This window comes from Alexandromys fortis, unplaced genomic scaffold (genome assembly GCF_014885135.2).
Source record: "Alexandromys fortis isolate MF-2015 unplaced genomic scaffold, M_Fortis_MF-2015_v1.1 scaffold_143, whole genome shotgun sequence".
Lineage (NCBI taxonomy): Eukaryota > Metazoa > Chordata > Mammalia > Rodentia > Cricetidae > Alexandromys > Alexandromys fortis.
The window spans coordinates 320,656-340,910 of NW_026068044.1; the positions used below are offsets into that span (position 1 = coordinate 320,656).

The following is a 20,255-nucleotide window of genomic DNA, read 5'->3' on the forward strand; positions in this document are numbered from 1 at the left end:
TACTCCTGTAGTGGAATAGTACCCAACAGTGTTTTGTGGGCAAGCTAGGGCTCTTTCTCAGTCCTTTGGAGTAAACCACCTGGGGCTCACGTGAGTCTCATGAGTCTAAATGTTTAGCTCACATACTCCATGAAGTATAACGTAGAATAGTAAATTGCTGTTCTAAGTTTCCCCAGTGGTGTAACAAAAAGCTACCATAGAAGGTTTGTTCAGATCAGACTGAGATGATTAAACAGGGCCTTGGGATGAGTGGAAGGTCATTTTGGGCCTTGGAGCAGCAGCACAATAGGTATGTGTGAACAGCCATTACTACTTTTAGGCTCCTCTTTGCTGTTCAGAACCTGCGGAAGGATCTGGTTCTGCTGATGAGAAGTCATTAGAAGAGGACTCCAGAGCCCACCGCCTAGACAGCCATAGGTAGCACAAAAGGAGAAGGACCGGACATGCGGCTTCAGGGAAGGGTATATTATAGAGACACCACGCAGACAAGATGCTGAGTGAGAGCCGCAGGCCAGGTACACGAAGGATGGTGACAGGGAGGCTGCTGAGAATGAGTTTTTCAAGTTTACCATTTCCTGAGGGGCAGAAATCTAGAATTAATTTTTCGTACGTAGGTCTGTTTAGTTCCTGCTTCTTTGACTTTTTCAGGCTAGCAGGGACTGGGTACTTTGGCTCCAGTTTTATGACTATGCCAGATTCATGGTTGATGGAGGAAGGTCATTGGCTAATAAAGAAACTGTCTTGGCCCATTTTATTGGTTAGAACATAGGTGGGAGGAGTAAACAGAACAGAATGCTGGGAGGAAGAGGAAGTGAGCTCAGACTGGATAGCTCTGCTCTCTGGGGCAGATGCCTCAGACAGAGACGCCATGCTCCCCTCTCCCGGGCAGATGCTATAGCTCTGCTCTCTGAAGCAGATGCGATGGAGCAAGCCGCCAGGTCAGACATGCTGAATCTTTCCCGGTAAGTGCACCTAGTGGTGCTATGCAGATTATTAGAAACGGGTTTAGGCAAAATATGAGAATTAGCCCGTAAGAGGCTAGAGCTAGTGGGCCAAGCAGTGTTATATGAATACAATTTGTGTGTTGTTATTTCGGGTAAAGCTAGCCGGTGGCGGGAGCTGGGTGGCGGAACACGGCCCGCAGCTCACACAACACATGGTTCCTGTCTTGAGTCATCATGACCCCAGTCTACTTAACCCAACAATTCCTTCACTAAAATTTCATTTTAATTGGGGAAAAACTTCATTTCTGAGTTGGATGGTCTTGCTATATAACCCCAGGCTGTCCTCTAGGTCCTAGGCCTAAAGGATCCCCCTGAGAGAATATGATGGTACCATCATGCTCAGCTCCTCAAAGCCTTAATTTTAGTTAGGGACCAAATTCAGGGCCTTGCACATGCCAGACAAGTGCTCTGCCCCTGAGCTACAGCCCTTTAACTCTCAACGATTTGCCCTTTAAACTCTCAATGATCTTCTCAGCTAAAAACAAAATGCTAAGTGTACGGCAGCTTAGAATGCTGTTTTGAATCCCCTCCTCACTGATCTTCCCAGAGGCTAAGCCCACTGACAATTCCCAACTCCAGTCCCTGAAAGGAGCATGGAGGCAAGACAGGGAGACACAGCTGGGCACACTCAGCTATGATTCTGTGCAAATCTCATGACTTAGAGAAGCTCACCGAATAAGACAGGAGTTGGAGTGGGCCAGGAATAGTCTACCACTTAGAACGCAGATTTAGCGTAAAATGAAAGTAACGTGTGACATTCTGCAATTGACAGAAGGTGGCCACCCTAACCTAAAGGCCAAACCCATGCATGGCTCCACAACCTGCAGCTTTCTGAGCAACAACAGCACGTGTCTTAGTTAGGGGTTCTATTGCTGCAACAAAACACCATGACCAAAAAGCAAACTGGGGAGGAAAGGTTTGTCTGGCTTATACTTCTCCAATTGCTGTTCTTCACTGAAGGAAGTCAGGACAAGAACTCAAGCAGGGCGGGATCCTGGAGGCAGGAGCTGATGTAGAGGCCATGGAAGGGTGCCGTTTACTGGTTTGCTTCCCATGGCTTGCTTAGCCTGCATTCGCACAGAACCCAGGACCAGCATCCCAGGGAAGACACCACCTACCATAGGCTGGGCTCTTCCCCCATTGATCACTAAATGAGAAAATGCCTTACAGCTGGATGTCATGGAGGCATTTCCTCAGCTGAGGCTCCTTCCTCTCTGATGACTCTAGCTTGTGTCAAGTTGAGACATAAAACCAGGCAGTGGAGCATGGAACCACACGTGGAACATTCCACACCACACAGCCCTGCTTCATTTGCAAAATTATCCAAAATAATGCACAGAATGCCTTCGGGTTATGTCTAAATATATGTGAAACATAAATGAATTTTATATTCGGATTTGAGTTCTCTCAGACATTTCATTATACAAACAAAATAAAAAATATTCCAAAATCCCAAATAAAACAAAATTAGCCCTAAACACCAAGCACTTATGATGCAAATCACTTTGGAGAAGGGACGCTAAAGCTGTGGCTGGAGAGGTCATGCTGTCTGTAGCTAGTGTAGCTAGGGTGACACCTTCCCTATCACAGTTTCCTGCTGGTTTACGCAGAGCAGTCAACAGCACAGCGCCTGTTGCTCATCACTCTGGATTAAATAGCGGAAGAGGAAAAACGGGTCCTGTTCCACATACAGTCTCATCTTTATTGCTCCTGAGTATTAAAAATGCATCCATCTCCTACCTTGCATTTCTTTTAAAAAAATTTTTTTATTGATTTTATTGAGCTATACATTTTCTCTGCTTCCCTCCCTGCCTCTCCCCTCCCCTTCAACCCTCTCCCACGTTCCCCAGGCTCCCCCTTACCTTGCATTTCAATAGCACGTTACATTCACCAGTCACTTCCCAGCTCAAATACTCAGCAAAATGGGGGCCTGGGAAATTTTAATGACATAAGCAATCTTTTAATTAGCTGTAAGTGCAAGATCAAAGTTCATCTTAAATCTTGAGGCGATTTGTGTTTGAAGTAAGATTTTCTTAAAATTGTGAATTTAGTTTTAAAATATCTTAATGCCTACATATTTAATAACAACTATTTTAAATTATTATCTTACCACGCATTAACATAACCAGTGCTGTTCACTTAACTTTGCTATAGAAATAACCTTGGGATATTTTATACCAAAAAAAAAAAATGTCTATTTTTACCTTGTTTCCTGATCCATTCTTGTCGCTGGAATTCAGCTTCTTTCTGGAGCGTCTTATAAACTAGAAATAGAAAAACAAGGAAGTGTGATATTGAATTGAGCAGCACGAACACGCACAACAACCACAAATACGCACAACAACCACAAATACGCACAACAACCACAAATACGCACAACAACCACGAATACGCACAACAACCACTGTGCTAGGTGGCCTATTTTCATTGCTATGGTACTCAGACATTGTGACGGCCCTGCTTGTTCTGATGTTTATAGAGACAGCCTTTGAAAACTAATAACTTTGTGTATATGTGAGTCTGTGAGTGAGTGTGTGTGTGTGTGTGTGTGTGTGTGTGTGTGTGTGTGTGTGTGTGAAGGGGCAGAAGTAGACATTGGGTATCTTTACTAACTGTTCTCTACCTTACACACACACACAGCGGCCAAGACAGGTCTTAGTATGTAGCCTTGACTGTCCTGGAACTTAAGAGCAGGTTGGCCTTGACTTCACAGAGCTCTGCCTTCGTCTGCTACCCAAGTGCTTGGAATTAAAGCCACGCACTGCCACACCCACCTCTCCACCTTATTTTCTAAGACAGGGTTTTGGGGTTGGAGAGATAGATGGCTCAGTGATTAAGAGCAAGTATTGCACTTGCAGAGGACTGGAGTTCAAGTCCTAGCATCCAAAGCTGGGCAGCTGACAGCCATCTGTAACCCCAGCTCCAACACACTTCTCCACATACCTACACAGAACACAGAAACACATGCACACATACTTGAAAATAATAATAAAAAGACTTTTTTATTAAAGATAGGATTTCTAACTACACTGGCTAGACTGGCTGGGCAGCAAGCCCCAGGGATCCTCCTGTCCCTGCTTCCCCAGCACTGAGCTTAGTGTGAGCTGCCGTGCTAGGCTCCTTGTGTGGGTCCTGGGCATCTGAACTCAGATCTTACTGTTCGCAAGGCAGGAACTTTACTGACTAGGCCCTCTCCCAAGCCCCAAAACTAAACAACTTTCCCAGGGTCATCCGCCTAGGAAATGATGAAGCCACACTGGCTGTTACAAATATAGACATCCATCAGTCTTCGCAGCGTGTGGAAGGGCCACTGTTGAAGCCATGTTGGCTTCCGCAGGCGTTTATCACAGCTGCCCTCTGCAGTCTAGTTACAATATATGACTGACAGGTTGCACACATTCAGTCAGTACCTTTACATCTTTCTTTCCAGTGTTTAGTAACTTAGAGTAAGCACATATTGTTAAAAAATAGTGTCATGGTTTGTTGCTAATATACATAGTTCTGTCTGTACTGCAGCTTTCTAGGCTGGAGAATTTAGTGGTAAGTAGTTATTTGCACGTGAAACTATTTAAGTCCAGTCATGCCTGAAAATCAGGAACAATTTTAGTGTTTTTTTTTTAAGTAATGTTCATTTCAAGGCAATGGGATACTATGGAAAATATTGACTAGCTATTGTAATGGGATACTATGGGAAGTACTGACTAGATTTTGTAATGGGATACTATGGGAAGTACTGACTAGATTTTGTAATAGGATACTATGGGAAGTACTGACTAGCTACTGTAATGGGATACTATGGGAAGTATTGAGTAGACTTTGTAATGGGATCCTATGAGAAGTATTGACTAGATTTTGTAATGGGATACGCTGGGAAGTATTGATTAGATTTTGTAATGGAATACTATAGGAAGTTTGACTGGATACTGTAATGGGATACTGTGGGAAGTATTGACTAGATTTTGTAATTTGACTCAGGATTCACTAAACAGTTCCAGATGCCAGTCGCGGGATCTCTTTTAAGCCATGAGGTATTTACATCGAAATAAGTAAGCCAAGTGTTCCCTGACTGTCCCTCAGAATTCTTACCATCTCCAATCAGAACAAGAGTAGAATGGCCAGTTGCTTTTCCATCTTGAATCTGGAATGTGTATGTTCCCTCGTCCTCATCCTGCAGCTTCTCCATGAACATTTCAATAATGCCAGTGTTCCGGTCAATGTGCATCTTGTATTTCTTCCACGTGAAAAGATAGAGAGAGAGAAATCGGAAAGGAAGACATTTGGCCTTGAAGACAATAACCCTGATAAAATGAAAATGAACCCCAAAGAATCATAATTTAAAAATTTCTAGACAACTAAGAAAATTGCTTAAAAATCTTATTCCTGGAAAAGGGAACATTATGTGGGTGTATGAATTAGACAGGAATTGATTATGAATATTCTGAAATTTCAACAATATGACCACCCAAACAAGACCTTCACAGTTGGTATGCCAATATAGATGGGGGAAATCTCATAAGGTCTCATCCCTAAATGAGAGCTACGGGCAAGCAATGGTTGCCAAGAGAGGGAGAAACAGTCTTTCCTAGGATGAGCCCCCTGATAGGTTATCCAGTCCCAAGTAGTCGACCCTAAGCACATACATATACAAACCACACTAAGTGGACTCAGAAGGTTGTATTAAGAGGTCATGAACTTAAAAGGAAGTAGGAGAGCATGGGAAGAGTTGGAGAAGGGGTTGGAGGGATAGAAATGACGTATATATAGTACAATGGATGAAATTATTTTTAAAAATTAAATATAAATAAAATATTAAAAATAAATAAATATATATTTTTTTGGTTTTTTGAAACAGGGTTTCTCTGTGGCTTTGGAGCCTGTCCTGGAACTAGCTCTGTAGACCAGGCTGGTCTCAAACTCACAGAGATCCGCCTGCCTCTGCCTCCCGAGTGCTGGGATTAAAGGCGTTTAATTGGAAAAAATAGGGAGGGGAAAGCCTACCGGCCCTTCAAAAATTTCCTTCTCGTTAAATATGTAGTTGACTTTGGCGTTGCCAGACAGCTTCTCAGCCTGCATCCAAAACCGAACCTGACCTTTCTCCAAAATTTCAACTGCCAACTCTGACTTAGTTGGGACAGCTAGGAAAAAATAAAAATAGACATAGTAAGTGATCACACTGGTAAACAACAATACTGATACAGACATTCTAACAAGGAAAAAAAGTCAATACCAATAGCAACGCAGACCCCTGTTTCCTTCAAGACACAGAGACAGCGAGCATCTTACAGGGAGACCTCAGAATACGGGACAGAGGCCTTGGCTGCTATCCTTGGGATGTCACCCCTTTTGAATCATAATTGTCCCAATTGTAAAAACAGGGAAGGTGAAGTGATGTATAGGGGAACATCTGGTTAACATCTGTGACTCTCCACTGCAGCTTTAGTCAAGGTTATCCAAGGGCGTTCACAAGGAAAAATGAAGAGTTCTCAGATGGCCCAGGATGGCCAGCACCTAGCCCTAAGTCTGCTAGGAACAAGCTCTGTGGCAGTCAAGCTGCAGAGATGCCTTTCTTTGCATTTTCCTCTGTCCACTCCATAGAATCTCTACAGGTTTGCTCTGCTTGGACATTCTGTGCCGAGGAGATGCACTTGGAGAGAGAAGACGGACTCTGGGGCTGAAACAAGATCTTGAACAGTTGCCCCCCCCTCTTAAGCCTGTCAACATGGATATGGTGTGCCTCACTTGACAGTCAGACAATTAACTATGGTACAATGGGAAACATTAACATACCACGGGTAATGATCAGTAATTGGAAGGCAAGTCTCTGTTCCCCCACCAAGTTTACTGACGAAAAAGCTGAATGCTAAGTAAGAGTCATGACATCTAGGCCACAGAGCTAAGCCCGTGATTATCCCTGCTATTCTGAGCTGTTCATTGTCCTAGTTCCATTTCTCTGATGGACACTGTGGTTTTCCAGTGTGATAAAAGACAGTTCCCAAGACCAGAGGCTAATCCTTACTACAAACAGGTCTTGGGGATAGAAAGCATCATTTAGAAACGTCTGGAGATTCCATCACGGAGGTCCTAACACGTGAGTGGTTTGACTTGGAGTGGCAATGCAAAGGAAGGGACTGGCTTCCTTGGGAGCCTTTCATGTTCTGTGTCTGACCTGAATCACGAGAATACTGTCTAGAAGAAAACAGACCATGAATTCCCTGAGGGCACAGAGCAAACATGGCATGTGCCTACATGGAGGCAGACTTTGTCATGGTTATGGGAACAGCACTGGAGTCAGCCCTTGGGCTTCACCAGCTGTATGCAACTGGTCTAGCTGTTAGTCCCCTGCCTCATGTTCTTAACCTCTAGAATTAAACCACCACAGTAGGGAGCCTTTCCGGGTCAGTGTATGTCCAAATGACTATTCCGTATAAATGCCCTAGAAAGGGCCTGGCACATAACAAATGTTGTATAAACATTGGCTATTAGTATTTTGGTATCTGTTTTCCCTCCAGTTGCTTCAATAATATCCTATAATTACAAAGCGTAATGTATTGTGTGTCTATATTTATGGCTATAGGCTTATGTGTGTGCGCACAATACATTATTTGTGTAGATGGGACAAGAGCAAATGTCTGCAGATGACGAACTGGGAGGCAGGATGTTAACGATGGCACATACTCTATCCTCTGACTCACCACAGTGCAACTCAATATCATCACTGGCACAGCAGGCCACACTATTTTCAGATTTTACATCTATACTTTTCATTTATCTTTTCCTTTTCTCAGACACAAATCACCTTCTCTGGCAGTTTAGAAAACATATTATTGGTAGAGTGAAGGCGCATGCTTAACGGCTTTGAAAATATTTTTAAAATGGCTTTACAGAGGAGAATTTACTACATTAAAGGATAGAGGAACCGAATATCTAAAAATTTACATTCAGTGAGAAATGAGACTTTTAAAACCTTATAAATATCAACAAAAGGACGTAATGTTTTCCTTGACCAGGAAGAAGTGGGTATGAATTAAAAAATTAGATATGCTGCCTTGACCCTTGTGGAAGATCTCTGAAAATGGTCCTTTAGTGACGTCACCACTGTGGTTGGGGAAAGGAAATACTGGAACTGTGCCATTTAAAATGTGGTTTCAAGGGTCTAAGGAAAACTTCACTGGCTTGGGGATTTGATGCTCATGCTCAGAGTTTGAAACACGCCCTTGGGCTTGCCCTTTGTGCCAACCACATTGTCACAGCTGGTCTCTAACAGGAAGCTCGAGTTTGCTGTCACCCTCTCTCCAAGAAGCCACAATTATAATAATCCTTAGGCTTATGCAAGATACAACTTCTCAGTGTAGGTGACAGCAACATGAGTCAGCTACGACTCCCTTAATTACACTACCTCCAAGCCTATATGATCATCAGACCACGGGAGGCCCAGGTAATGTGAGCTCAGCAGTGACGCCCTGTCTTGACTTCTCTCCCCACCATCTTGTAGCCTAAGTGTAAGTGTTGTTGGGGAAGCTGTTGCCTGGATACATGAACAGTATTTACTAACTAGATTAGTGCTTCTCTCCACTTCTCCCAGGCTTGAGACGAGGATGTAAACATGTACCTTAGAGACAGCTTTTTATTAGGTCCTAAGAACTGTCACAACAGCCAATCCTAGAAAACGAAACCAAAACCCAGGGAAATGGAAGCGATTTGCTCAGGGTCACAGGACAAAGAATGTCCTGGGAGGCTGTCACCTTCTGTACAGTTTTCAAAATTAACTTTTCAGTCATCATCTACAATAAGATCTCTAGTTCCATGGCTAATAAACACACAGAGGAAGTGAAGGCCATGTGCTGGAATCTCCCGAAACTCCATAGTTGCAAAGGAGTAAACATGTGTAAGCATCGGGAAGCCTAGTTCAAGAGAGGGAGGGCAAAGGATAATAAATACGCAGTGAATATGGAAAACAAGTAAATATGCTGTAAGCATCGAGGAGTCTTTTAGGCTCTTCCTTGAAAAGAGGGAGCGTATCTGCCACTTTTTAGTCTGCTTTCTCAAGCACTAGATTGTTTTTCTCTGGAGGTGTCTCTACTTTGGCCACTGGGTAAGAGATCGTTTCAGACCAGTGAGCCTTTTGGGTGATATTTTCTTTCTCTTCTCTTAGGTGTCCACGGTGGAGTTTAATCTTTTATAAGGAAGGTGCCTTATTTAGGACTTATAAATAGTTCAGAAGGGCTCTTCTTCTTTACCCTGTTTTCCAAGAGTATAAAGTGTTATCATTTGATTGCCTTTATTTAGACCTTTGAATATTCTATTACAAGCCATCACTACAGATTTGCCTAAAACGTATAAATGAGTATCATTAGGGGATACAAATGTGATCCAAAATTGAAGAACATAATTACCCATACTACACCTACGGATCTTCACACTGCTCTGTAGAATGAAGCAGGAAATGTGTTTCTATTTCTTTTCTTTTTTCTTTCCTCCCCTCCTACTCTCTCTCTCTCTCTCTCTCTCTCTCTCTCTCTCTCTCTCTCTCTCTTCTGTTTGCTTTCTTTACAGACAGGGTCCTAGGTAGCGCAGGCTGGCCTCTATCTACCTATTTTGCTATATAGCCTAGGATGACCTCCTCTACCTGGGATAACAGGTGTATACCACTACATCTGGTTCAAATCCAGACATCTGTGAGTGCTACGAAGGTACTCTACCAACCACAGCCTCATGAAGTAGTTTTTTTTCTATGTCAGTACCTTGGCATCTCTGGAGAAAAATGGCAAAGAAAAGTGTCATTTCTAGAAAGTTCTTCTGTAGACACCGGCATGTGATGTATATCCCAAGCCACTCCCTATCTCTCTCTTCCCTCCCTTCCTCCTTCCATGTCTTCTCGCCCCCACTTTCCTCCCTCTGACAGTTAGCCCAGACCACACCACGAACTCACGACTTCCCTGTCTCTAGCTCCAGCTTGTATTTTAAAGCTCTTAGGTAAAGACAGGGTTCATGTCAAGTTGTCTATTCAGGCCTTGAACTTAGTGGCCCAGGCAGGCTTTGAACTTGCCTTCCTCTTGTCTCCGCCTACAGAGTGACTAAGATCACAGGACTGAGCCATCAGGTAGGGCTTCAGACTCCTCCTAATCTCATGGGAGCTGTCACAAGGTGACGCTGGTAAAACTAGAATCTGTGACCGCACCTAGGATACTTACTTGGGAACTTGTGCTCCTGACTGAGGGCAAGCAGACGTTTTATTTCTGTGTGGGGAAACAGAAGACAAACCTTTACCTTCTAAAACAAGTGTCACGTGATGATAACAGGAAAATGAAAGCAACATCAGACCTAGGAGTGCACGGATTTTAAAGTTACCTTCTTCATCTATCAAGTAGCTTGATGCTATCCCGTCAGTGTCTGTCACATCACAAGAATAGAGGCCCAAGTCATCTGTCCCGAGGTCTTTGAAGGTCATTTTTGTCCTTCAAAACAAAATATTTTTCTTAGAAATGAGCCTGAAAGGTCTGTGTGACTGTCAACTCACCCTATCGCTGATCCCCTGGACATGATACTCCCTTCGTGTGGGACACTTGCCATGTCCCTACCCACCTCCTCACTCCCACTAGGCTAAAGTTTGGTAACTCTTGGTGTCTTGGGTGGAGTGTCATTTCCACTAGGGAGCCTTTTTTGACCTCTTGTAGGATGATGGGGCACAGGTATGAATGCCCTGTCCCCAAGCTGTGTTTCATATATATAATATACATCCTCCAAAGACATTTTCCTGGCTGGCTGGGGAGTCTAAGTGTTTCTCCTCTAGGGCAGACGGCAGGAGACTCTGGCTGTTTCTATGTTATTCCTGTACTTCTCTTAAGAACTGACACAACACTGGGCTATCCCCCTGCGAAATGCCTGTGCCTTCAGAGACAGGCTTCTGCTTTGCTTTCTGTTGCGTCCATGGCACCCAGCCCCTGTCTGGAACACAGCGTATGAATTAATGAACAGACCAATATTAAAGATTGTTGTGTTTTTTTCACTTGGGCGAGCTCCACTACCAGTCATGGTGTCTGTCATCTAAGATCAACTAAACATTCAAATGTTAAACGAATCAGCGAGGAGAAAAGTTGATAATGTGATTGTCTTTTTCTTTAGCCAAATGTGTTCTATTCCAAGAACCATGCGTTAGAGGAGTATTTTAAGGCTTATACTGGCTATGTGCTTTTATAACGCCAGACATAAAATAGCTATGACTTCATCTTCTTATTCCCAGGAAGTTAAGTAGGGGGCAAGGAGCTTATTTCGTGTTCTTATGGTGAAACTGGAATGAGATATTAGAGATATTCCTTACTTTTTTTTTTTTTTTTGGTTTTTTGAGACAGGGTTTCTCTGTAGCTTTGGTGCCTGTCTTGGAACTAGCTCTGTAGAGCAGGCTGGCCTCGAACTCCCAGAGATCCGCCTGCCTCTGCCTCCCAAGTGCTGGGATTAAAGGTGTGTGCCACCACCGCCCAGCTTGAGATATTCCTTACTTATTGCCTTTGCTTTCGACTTCTAACCGCGGAGAGTCTTCAGTAGGTACGTAATCTTTGGACCAGACGAATTCTGACTTGGGCGTCATCTGGTCACATTCAAAGTTCAAGGAAATGACTCCATCGTCATCCACATTTACAACGACCTCTTTGGTACCTAGAAGATCATAAAAAAAAAAAAGGCATGTGGGATTCGTCGTAGAAACCAGTTACCTAAGAATTCTTGTGTTGAGATGCCTTCTTCTATTTAGCCTTATACCAAGAGCTATCCCTGGCCCAGGGATAGGTCCCCAGTGTTCACTGCAGCTCAACTTCCATTCTGTAACATGGTATTAACCGAATCTGTTGTGTTTCATACGTGAGGTCAACACCACAGCCCGCTGTGTCTGTCCAGAACTGAGGAGAAGCTCACATGGACGTCACAGTGAGGGAATGGATTTGATTGTCATTATGAACAGAGTCTTAGGCAAAGGAAACGTTGATTTATGACTTTGTTTCAATAAGTCTCCCAAATAAAATAACTCTGTATCGTTTTCTTTTAAAATCCAGGAATCGATCTTGAAATGCATCACACCCCTTGAACTTATCCCCATTTAAATTTGAATATGATTCAGTAATAATCTTCTCTAGGTTGCTGCTAAAATTGCTGAGGTTATGGGGTGAGTGGAAGACGTTCCCACAGACATTCTTCCTTGGAAAAGGACATAATTCTGGGTGAGAGAATGTATGTAATGCTTACTCATTCAACTTTCTCCTGGAAATTTCTCTCTAGACTTTTAAAAAATGTCTTTCTAACCTTTTCTGGTGACCTACTAGATACAGGGTTTACTGAAAAACTGATGTCCAATAGAGCAATTTAAAGTTTGTACATCAGCATATCTATTATCAAATCTAGCTTGAAAGAAGCAAAATGTGCTCTACTTATACAAATTCAGTCATCAGCTCAACTTGGTTTGTTTTAATATAAGGAAAATTATATTTAGTCTCAGAAAGATGTAGTTATATTCTTTTTCAAGTATTAGAAAACTTTCCTATAGATTTTTTCCCAAAGGAATGCTATTTTGTCTGTAGATTCCACCACGAAAGCCCATCATCCTGGGCACTGTCCAATATAACCATCAATGGCGGCAGAGAGTGCCAAAGTCCTACTAGGGACGTTCAAGAAGAAACCGAGCCCAGACAATGAGTTGCAGGCTGTTGAATCCCGATCCCGATAGCTGACATATTTGTGTTCTTACTGATGGCAATGCACACTTTAACTTCCACATCTGTGTATATGTCCAGAAAGTGATGGATAACACATATAAAGAGTGGAAAGAACCCTAGTTTAAGCAGATTTTTTAAGTCTTATTTTAAAGGGATGTTTATTATCATAGTTGACTCATAAGTGACCTAAAATAGGAATCAACCAAATGCTTAATTGTTCCTGAAGTGAAGCATCTGCCATATGGTCCCTGTAAAGTTGCAGGCCCTGTCTTATTTCTGTTCCTGACAGCATATGACTCGTGACATAATGCTCACACCCATGTTATAAAGTCCTAACCAATATGCTTGCTGGAATTCAGGCAAAGGCTGGTGCTTAAGAGTCTTTGTGCCCAGGTAGTATTACAACACAGAGTTTTCAAGAGTCACTGTGAGAATACAAAGTCAGCATATTTGTATCACTATAATGAGGACAGAAGTGATGGGCGTTAACGAAATCTTTTAACTTTTTGCATAGTGTTTACTTGGGAAGCATTACCAATTATTCATATTTATTATGTTCTTACCTGTAATCCTTTTCCAGGGAAAATGAATCACCCTGCTTGCTCTTTATTATAGTAAAGCCATGACTTAAGTTTGTAAAAGAAAAGTATTATTTGGGCTAAAAACTTGATTTTTTTTTTCTTCTAAAGCTAAATACTAGCGTTTGACCAACAGGGGCAGTCCCACTAGCTTCACCTTTGTCCCAGTTCTGTAGAGAACCTTTGAACTCTATAGCCTCACCCACTTATAACCTGGCCACAAACCGAGAAATAAAAACACACAGCTCCCTGAGAGCCAATGCTCATGGATCAAAGTCCACTCTTGAGGGCCCTGCTCACACTGGAGAATTCCGGACTGTCACATGGAATCTATCTATACATCACTAGTGACAGTTCTGATAACCCTAACTGGTTACTTCCAGGTTAAACTTAAATAGAGAAGGGTTTTCTATGACTTCTACATCCAGAACAGTCACAAGACTGCTGGCTGAGATAATCCAGCCTCATGAATGCTCCAGTCAGGACTGACCATAATCCTAAATTTTCTTTGGGCCCCCATGAGATTATCAGCACCCCCAATTAGCAAGAAGTATCTTAGAAAACTACATTCCCAAAAAAATAGATTATGGATGTTTGTCTTTGTTTAAAGGATTGGTTACAAGTTATTATTGGTAATGGTAAGGAAAAAAACTAAACAAAGGAAATTAGATTCAAGGTTCTTGTTTTGAAAAGAAAAAAGGGGATAGGATAAAGGGGTGGATTATTAAATCTACTCTAAAAATAAAAAAGGGAGAATATAGATATGATAAGATAAAAAGGTAGATTATTGAATCTTTTAAAAAGCAGCTATTAGTTTTAAATGTTTTACATTGGATTGGACTTTTGTATATTATGTACAAATTTTTGTATATTGATACAAATTTGAGATTAATTTTGTTAAAAACATATTGTACATATGTTTCTACTCTTGTTCAAGGTATTGTACCTATACAGCTCGTTTAATTTATTTATTTACTTATTTCATGGTGCTGAGGATCAAACTCAGGGTAGGTTTAATAGCCAAATATTTCTAAACACAAGTGTGTGCCAGGATAGAATGGTCGAGCTTAGTTGATGTCCTAATGCCTCAATAGTGTTGAGAGAAGAGAGAGCTAACTCATTGAAGCATTATGGGGATTAATTTTTGTAATGTAACTGGTGATGTTATATGAAATATGAAGTGAAACAAAAGATGTTGCTTTCCTTTCTATATTTCCTTTCAAATATACTATTTAAACCTTAACTGATGCATTCCCTTTATCTCAAACATGTGTGAATCTTACCTCATTACCTTATAACTGACATCTAACCTAAGAAATATGATATTTTATAATTTTGGAAAAGAACATGGTTGTTCTTTGTTTTTTAAATTCAATTGTAACTTTAAAATAACTAGTTTCTAGGATAGACGATGACGAAAGAATCAGTTGCAGACTCAGCTAGTATCTAAGCATTTTCCTTGTCTGTGAAACTTTTCTTGGTCAACTATATCGGATTGGCACATGGTAACATTGTCGCAAGTAGAAAAGAGTGGTGTGAACATTTCTCCAACCTGTGCAAATTTAATTGTAGCTATGATGGATGATGGTAGTTAATTTATTTCAATAACTGGACAATAAAGAGAACAGATAAAACCAATTTGAACTATTTGGGTCCTAATGTTTAAAATATAAAAGCTTACAAAGATGACTATTTATTTGGTAGCATTTTAATTCTCTAAAACGTTGCTCTGGTTCTTTAATCATTGAGAATAGAGTTAAATTCTTTAAAGGTAGAAACTCCATCTTTCATATTTTTTGTACATACTAACATGTTCTGGGCACTGGGCTAAAAATGCGACTTAAAAGAAGCATAGTTAAAAACTGTTATGATATTTGCTGGAACGTGTTATATTAAAGCTTCCACATGACATAAATATTTTGATAAACGTCAAGTGAAATAAAGGCACTGTCCTAGTGGCCATAGCTTTCCTACTTCACTTTACACGTACAGTCCAAAGCAAGACCCACATCTGCTGTCCTGCAGTCAAGAAAGGACCCCTGCGAGCAGTTTTATCTAACGGAAAGGCCAACCCACTTTCCCATGAAGTGTGTTGGAAAAGGGAACCAAAGTTTTCAATGACTCGGGATTTTTCAGGAACAACTTGTGAATTTGTTTAAAAAACATGAAGGTTCACGTGGCACATCGGGATTAGAGCAGAGAAAATGAAGGGTGATTTTGGACTGACAAGGCTTTCCGATTGCTCTGGGGCTTCAGAGATGGCTCAGTGATTAGGAGTGTGTTCTTCTCCTATAGAGACCTGCATTTGGCTCCCAGCATTCACAGCAGCTAACAAACCACGCGGACTCCAGCTCCAGGAGAGCCAACACCCTTCTCTGGACTTCAAAGATAACCTGCGCTCTTGTACACATATCCCACACACATACACATACACATACACACATGCTCAGAAATAAACCTTCAGGGAAAAGAAAACTTGTCTCTAGTCAGTGCTTCAACCTATAAAAATCCTTACTGTAGACACAGGGCCATCTGATCTCACAGTGATCTCACAGGTGGTATTGTACTGACCTCCCAGTATGAGAAGGAGCTAAGAAATGATGAGGGATAACATAAACCCCTCGAAACTTTTCTTAAAAAAGCCAATAAATAGATAATAAAATAGTAACTTAAAAGATCATATGTCGGTGAGCTGTTACTTCCCTGCCCACCTCATAATGAGATGTAATTCTACAGTCTTTTACACGAGCACTAATAGGAGCTTTCTCATTCTGCTCCATGTGTATATGTGCACGAGTCTGACATACGTGCCTTTAAAATCTTGAAAGAACAGCCAACTCAGACAGAGATGAACTGCTGTGGTCAGTGGCACGTATCACTGAGCAGTCTTGCCACTTGTCACACTTGTCTGACCTACCATCGTGGTGGCATTGCTAATGGCACCCAAATGGTTGAAAATGGCAAGAAAAAAAAAAGAGAATTGTAAACAGACAAAAGAACAGAGCGAAGCATGGCATCTTGGGAACAGCACTGGCTCAGGTGGGCTCTGTCTGCAAGAGGCAAGCGGAGGCACGGCTCCTTTAAGAGAGGCTTCCTGACTCAGCTTTAGCAGCAAAAAGTATGCGGCTCTTTGAAGAGGGTCTGCCACCAAACACTTTAATGGTGTTTATGAGCAGCCTGGCAGCGTGCTTCTTAGCGGTGGCATGGACTTTGAAATGCCACAGAAGTGTGGTAATAAACATGGCTCCCCCCCCCCCCAGTATCTCCGTCATGAAGCTGGACTCGCAGGAAGCCAAGGAGTGGTGAAGATCCAAGCGGCAAGGCTGCAGCTTTAATCCTAATCATATCCCTTACCAAATTAAAGACTTATGTGGTCAGAAAAAGATGAATATATACAATAAAGACAGATTCAGACAAAAAATGATAAATAGTTTGCAGTGTGTTTAAAAATATATGTAGGCTTGGGAGAGAAAAGGAAAAGGATAAAGTCCTTTTAAAAAAAGAAAGAAAGAAATGTAGTCAGATGTGGTGGCACACACTTTTAATCCTAGCACTTAAGAGGCTGAGGCTGAGGCAAGTGTATCTCTGTGAGTTCAAGGCCAGCCTCGTCTACAGAGTGAGTTCCAGGGCAGCCAAAGATACACAGAGAAACCTTGTCTCAAAAAAACAAAAATTAAAAATAAAAATAGAGTAAAAAAATTCTAAAGCCATGTAAAGATGAAAAAATACACAGAGAATCTGGATACTGTATGTCATTGTGTTGTCTTTGAATTGTTTGACTGCTGAGGAAGGAGAAACAGCTGTTAAAACACATTTGCTTATAAAAGCTGCTGGATTAATCCAACCCATAAATTTTAAAAATGCCTTGACTTCAACATTTAAGTCAAAGGATATCTTACTTTGAAGAAGTGATTTTGCTTTTGTTTCCACAGGAAATGAGAGGCTGTAGATTCATTCTGGGTTAAGAAAAATCAGGTGTGACTAAGGAAGACCCCCCCAAATCTCTAATAGGAGTGGCTGGCCCAAATGACCCAACATTTCAGAGGACCCCTTTTGCAGATTCCTGGAGTTCTACATATAGAACAGCTTCAAGACTGCTGGCTGAGATGATCCAGCCTCACAGAATATTCCAGTCAGGACTTGGACATAATCCTAAATTTTCTTTAGGGTCCCATAAGATTATCAGCTCCCCAGACCAACAGGAAGCACTAGAAAACTACACCCATATTCCCAAAACATGGATTATGGATGTTTATCTTTGTTTAAAGTGTTGGTTACAAGTTGTTATGAATAATAATCAGGAAAAAAAGCTAAGCAACGGAGATTAGAGTCAGAGTTCTTGTTTCGAAAAAAGGGGAAATGCTGTGGGATACTGCTCTTAAACACTGTAAAAATTTGTCACGCATTTTGGTTTAATAAAACACTGTTTGGCCAGTACCCAGGCTTGAAGTATAGGTGCAGAAACCAGACTAAGAGAATTCTGGGAAGAGGAAAGGCTTAGTCTGCAGTTGCCTCCCAGGCATAGAGGAGGCAAGATAAGATAAAAGGTACCAACCCACATGGCTAACACAAACAAGAACTATGGGTTAATTTAAGTTGTAAGAGCTAATTAATAATAAGTCTGAGCTAATAGGCCAACCATTGTATAATTAAAGTAGGCCTCTGTGTGTTTCTTTGGGATTGAACAGCTGCGGGACTGGGCAGGACAGAAGCCTCTGTTTACATATCATCTTGGTGCCTACCCTGTGGCCTCCACTGGACCTGCCTTTCCCTCTCATCCTTCGCAACCAGTCATGAATTATAAGATGCCTAGGATAACGGGCACACTCTGATGGTACAAGAGTCACACTGCTCAAAACATGGTGGTTGTATTGTTTAACTATGAAATGTCCCCCATAGGCTCATGTGGTGGTGCTCATGGTACTACTTTGGGAAGCCCAGAGCCCTTAGGAGCTGGGGCCCACATGGAGGATGTAAGTCACTGAAGATTGTCTCCTGTTCCTTCCTAGCTATCCTGTTATAATGTTGGTTGCTCCATCATGTCCTCCTTGCCACATAAACTAAAACCTCTCAAACCATGAGGAAAGTGAATCTTTCCTTCTTTTTAAGTTTACGTCAGATAGTTGTCATGGTGATGAGAAAGCTAACATGGCAGCAATTTTTTTCATCTGACAGATTAACTACTATGCAATATAGCAGGCTCTATGCTAAGCCCTTGGGGTAAAGAAGAAAAGATACGACTCCTCTTCCAAAGGAGCCAGAGTCTAACACATATTCAAGCCTGGTTAATTTAATTTTTACTTAATTTCTCTGGAGTAGAGTGAGTGCCAGTGTTTCCAGAGTTCCTGACAGGACTCTAAGGCACAGTCACCACTGAGAACTGCTATGGCGGGAGTCCAAGTGGCACTTAGGTATGAGTGCAGTTTTCTGAGTTAGTCAGAACCCCTGAAGTCTCTACAGTGAGGCCCCTAGCCTGCATTGCCTTCTCAAGCGCTGTACCAGGTCCCGAGTCAACCAAGATTTAGACACTAGAACTACAAGGTGCACTTGGCTGCTAGCTGAACCCCAACTCATTTCCTTTGGGGAAGTCATTCTCCTAACCTGTTCTGCTGCCCGTGTCGCGCTCCTACTTGAAGCCCTGCTTGCTGTCTGGCTTCTCCTATCCGTCCCCTGATTCTCCTACCTGCTGCTGTTTCTCCGGCAAGAACACCTGCAAGCTTCAGTGCCTACCTGTTGACCTCCGGATCACCCTAGGCCAGGCCTCTCGTCTCCTATCTGATCTGGCTCACCTGGCCTCTACCGCCATTGTTAGTGCGATGCCATCAACAGTAGATACTGTTTAAAAGAATCAGACGTCAAGAAGAAAATGTCTCTTTAGGCATCACCAAGTTTACTAAATAGCTCTAACCTGCTGTGTGTGTAGTTTCTTTAGCTAACAGGTGTCTTGGGAAAGCACTACAGGCAGACTTAGGCTGTTGTCTGGGCTCTTGTTACCAACACAGTTAGACCGCAGCTGTAGCTGGGCAACATCTCCTTGGAGTATCTTTGACTTCAAAGGGAGGGCCAGTGATCCTGCTGCCTCCAGTGGGTTAGGTGAACTTTCAGCTGAAACCCAATTACACTGGAAGTATCTTGTTAGGTGTATTTGTGGTGTGCTGTTACTTGATAAGCTTTATTTTCTACCCAAGAATTCAATAATGTATCACAGGTGAAGGTGTTCTTCTCAAATAAAAAAAGGTAAAGGATTTCTATGATCTGAAAAGAAACCAGAGTGTTTTCTGAACCAAGTTTGCAAGTTTCACACCCCAAATCTTGAACTGGATAACATTTCTCCCCCTTCTTGTTCCTATTCATTCTAACACAAAGCAGGCTTAGTAAAAGTAAGGCTTTTTTTTTTTTTTTTAAAGCCTTGGGCTACATTTAAGTTTTGTTAGCCAGCAACTTACAAAACCATGAATCCTGGTTTCTAGCCTATTTGGCTTTGCAGAATTTTATGAATGTCTGTCCTAGCTCTCATCATACCAAGCTCCAGACTCCACTGTTCCCACACGATCATAAGCGTGATGAGCATACGGTTCTCCCAGGGCACATACAGGGGCCGCCATGCAGCAGCAGCTTGAGAAAGTCCTGTTGCAAGAGTGAACATGCCTGCTGACTGTAACAAATCTGAAAGGTCACTGGGGAGCATTTTGACTTCTTTCCTAAACTGTGAGCAGCGAAGAGTGTTCAAGTCCAGGAACTGAATGGCCATAGATGGAGCTTTCGGAGCCTGTTCCAAATCAGTAATACAAAACTTTCACCCGGGGGTCAAGAGCCAACCCCCCAGAGATGGCTATGCTAAGGCTACCCCTGGCAGCCTTCACTGAAGGCATGGATTGAGAAATTGATTTGAGTTTTCTTTAATCAAGCTGGGAACCCATAGCTTATAGGTGCTTTCCTCTACTAGACAGAGAGTTCCCGCATAGAGTAAT

General features: G+C 42.1%; 1 protein-coding gene across 4 annotated transcripts in view; it reads right to left on the reverse strand.

The window, feature by feature from the left end:
• The window catches only part of Myom1 (myomesin 1), a 135,256-nt gene that overhangs the window by 18,449 nt on the left and 96,552 nt on the right, over positions 1–20,255 (reverse strand). For all 4 annotated transcript variants that reach the window (XM_050166185.1, XM_050166186.1, XM_050166184.1 and 1 more), the window contains 7 exons: positions 11,501–11,657; positions 10,353–10,459; positions 10,196–10,240; positions 6,003–6,139; positions 5,091–5,235; positions 3,209–3,268; positions 2,867–2,934 (listed from right to left, as the gene is read on the reverse strand). In XM_050166185.1, coding sequence (XP_050022142.1) covers positions 2,867–2,934; positions 3,209–3,268; positions 5,091–5,235; positions 6,003–6,139; positions 10,196–10,240; positions 10,353–10,459; positions 11,501–11,657 — 719 coding nt within the window. The remainder of the gene's footprint in view (positions 1–2,866; positions 2,935–3,208; positions 3,269–5,090; positions 5,236–6,002; positions 6,140–10,195; positions 10,241–10,352; positions 10,460–11,500; positions 11,658–20,255) is intronic.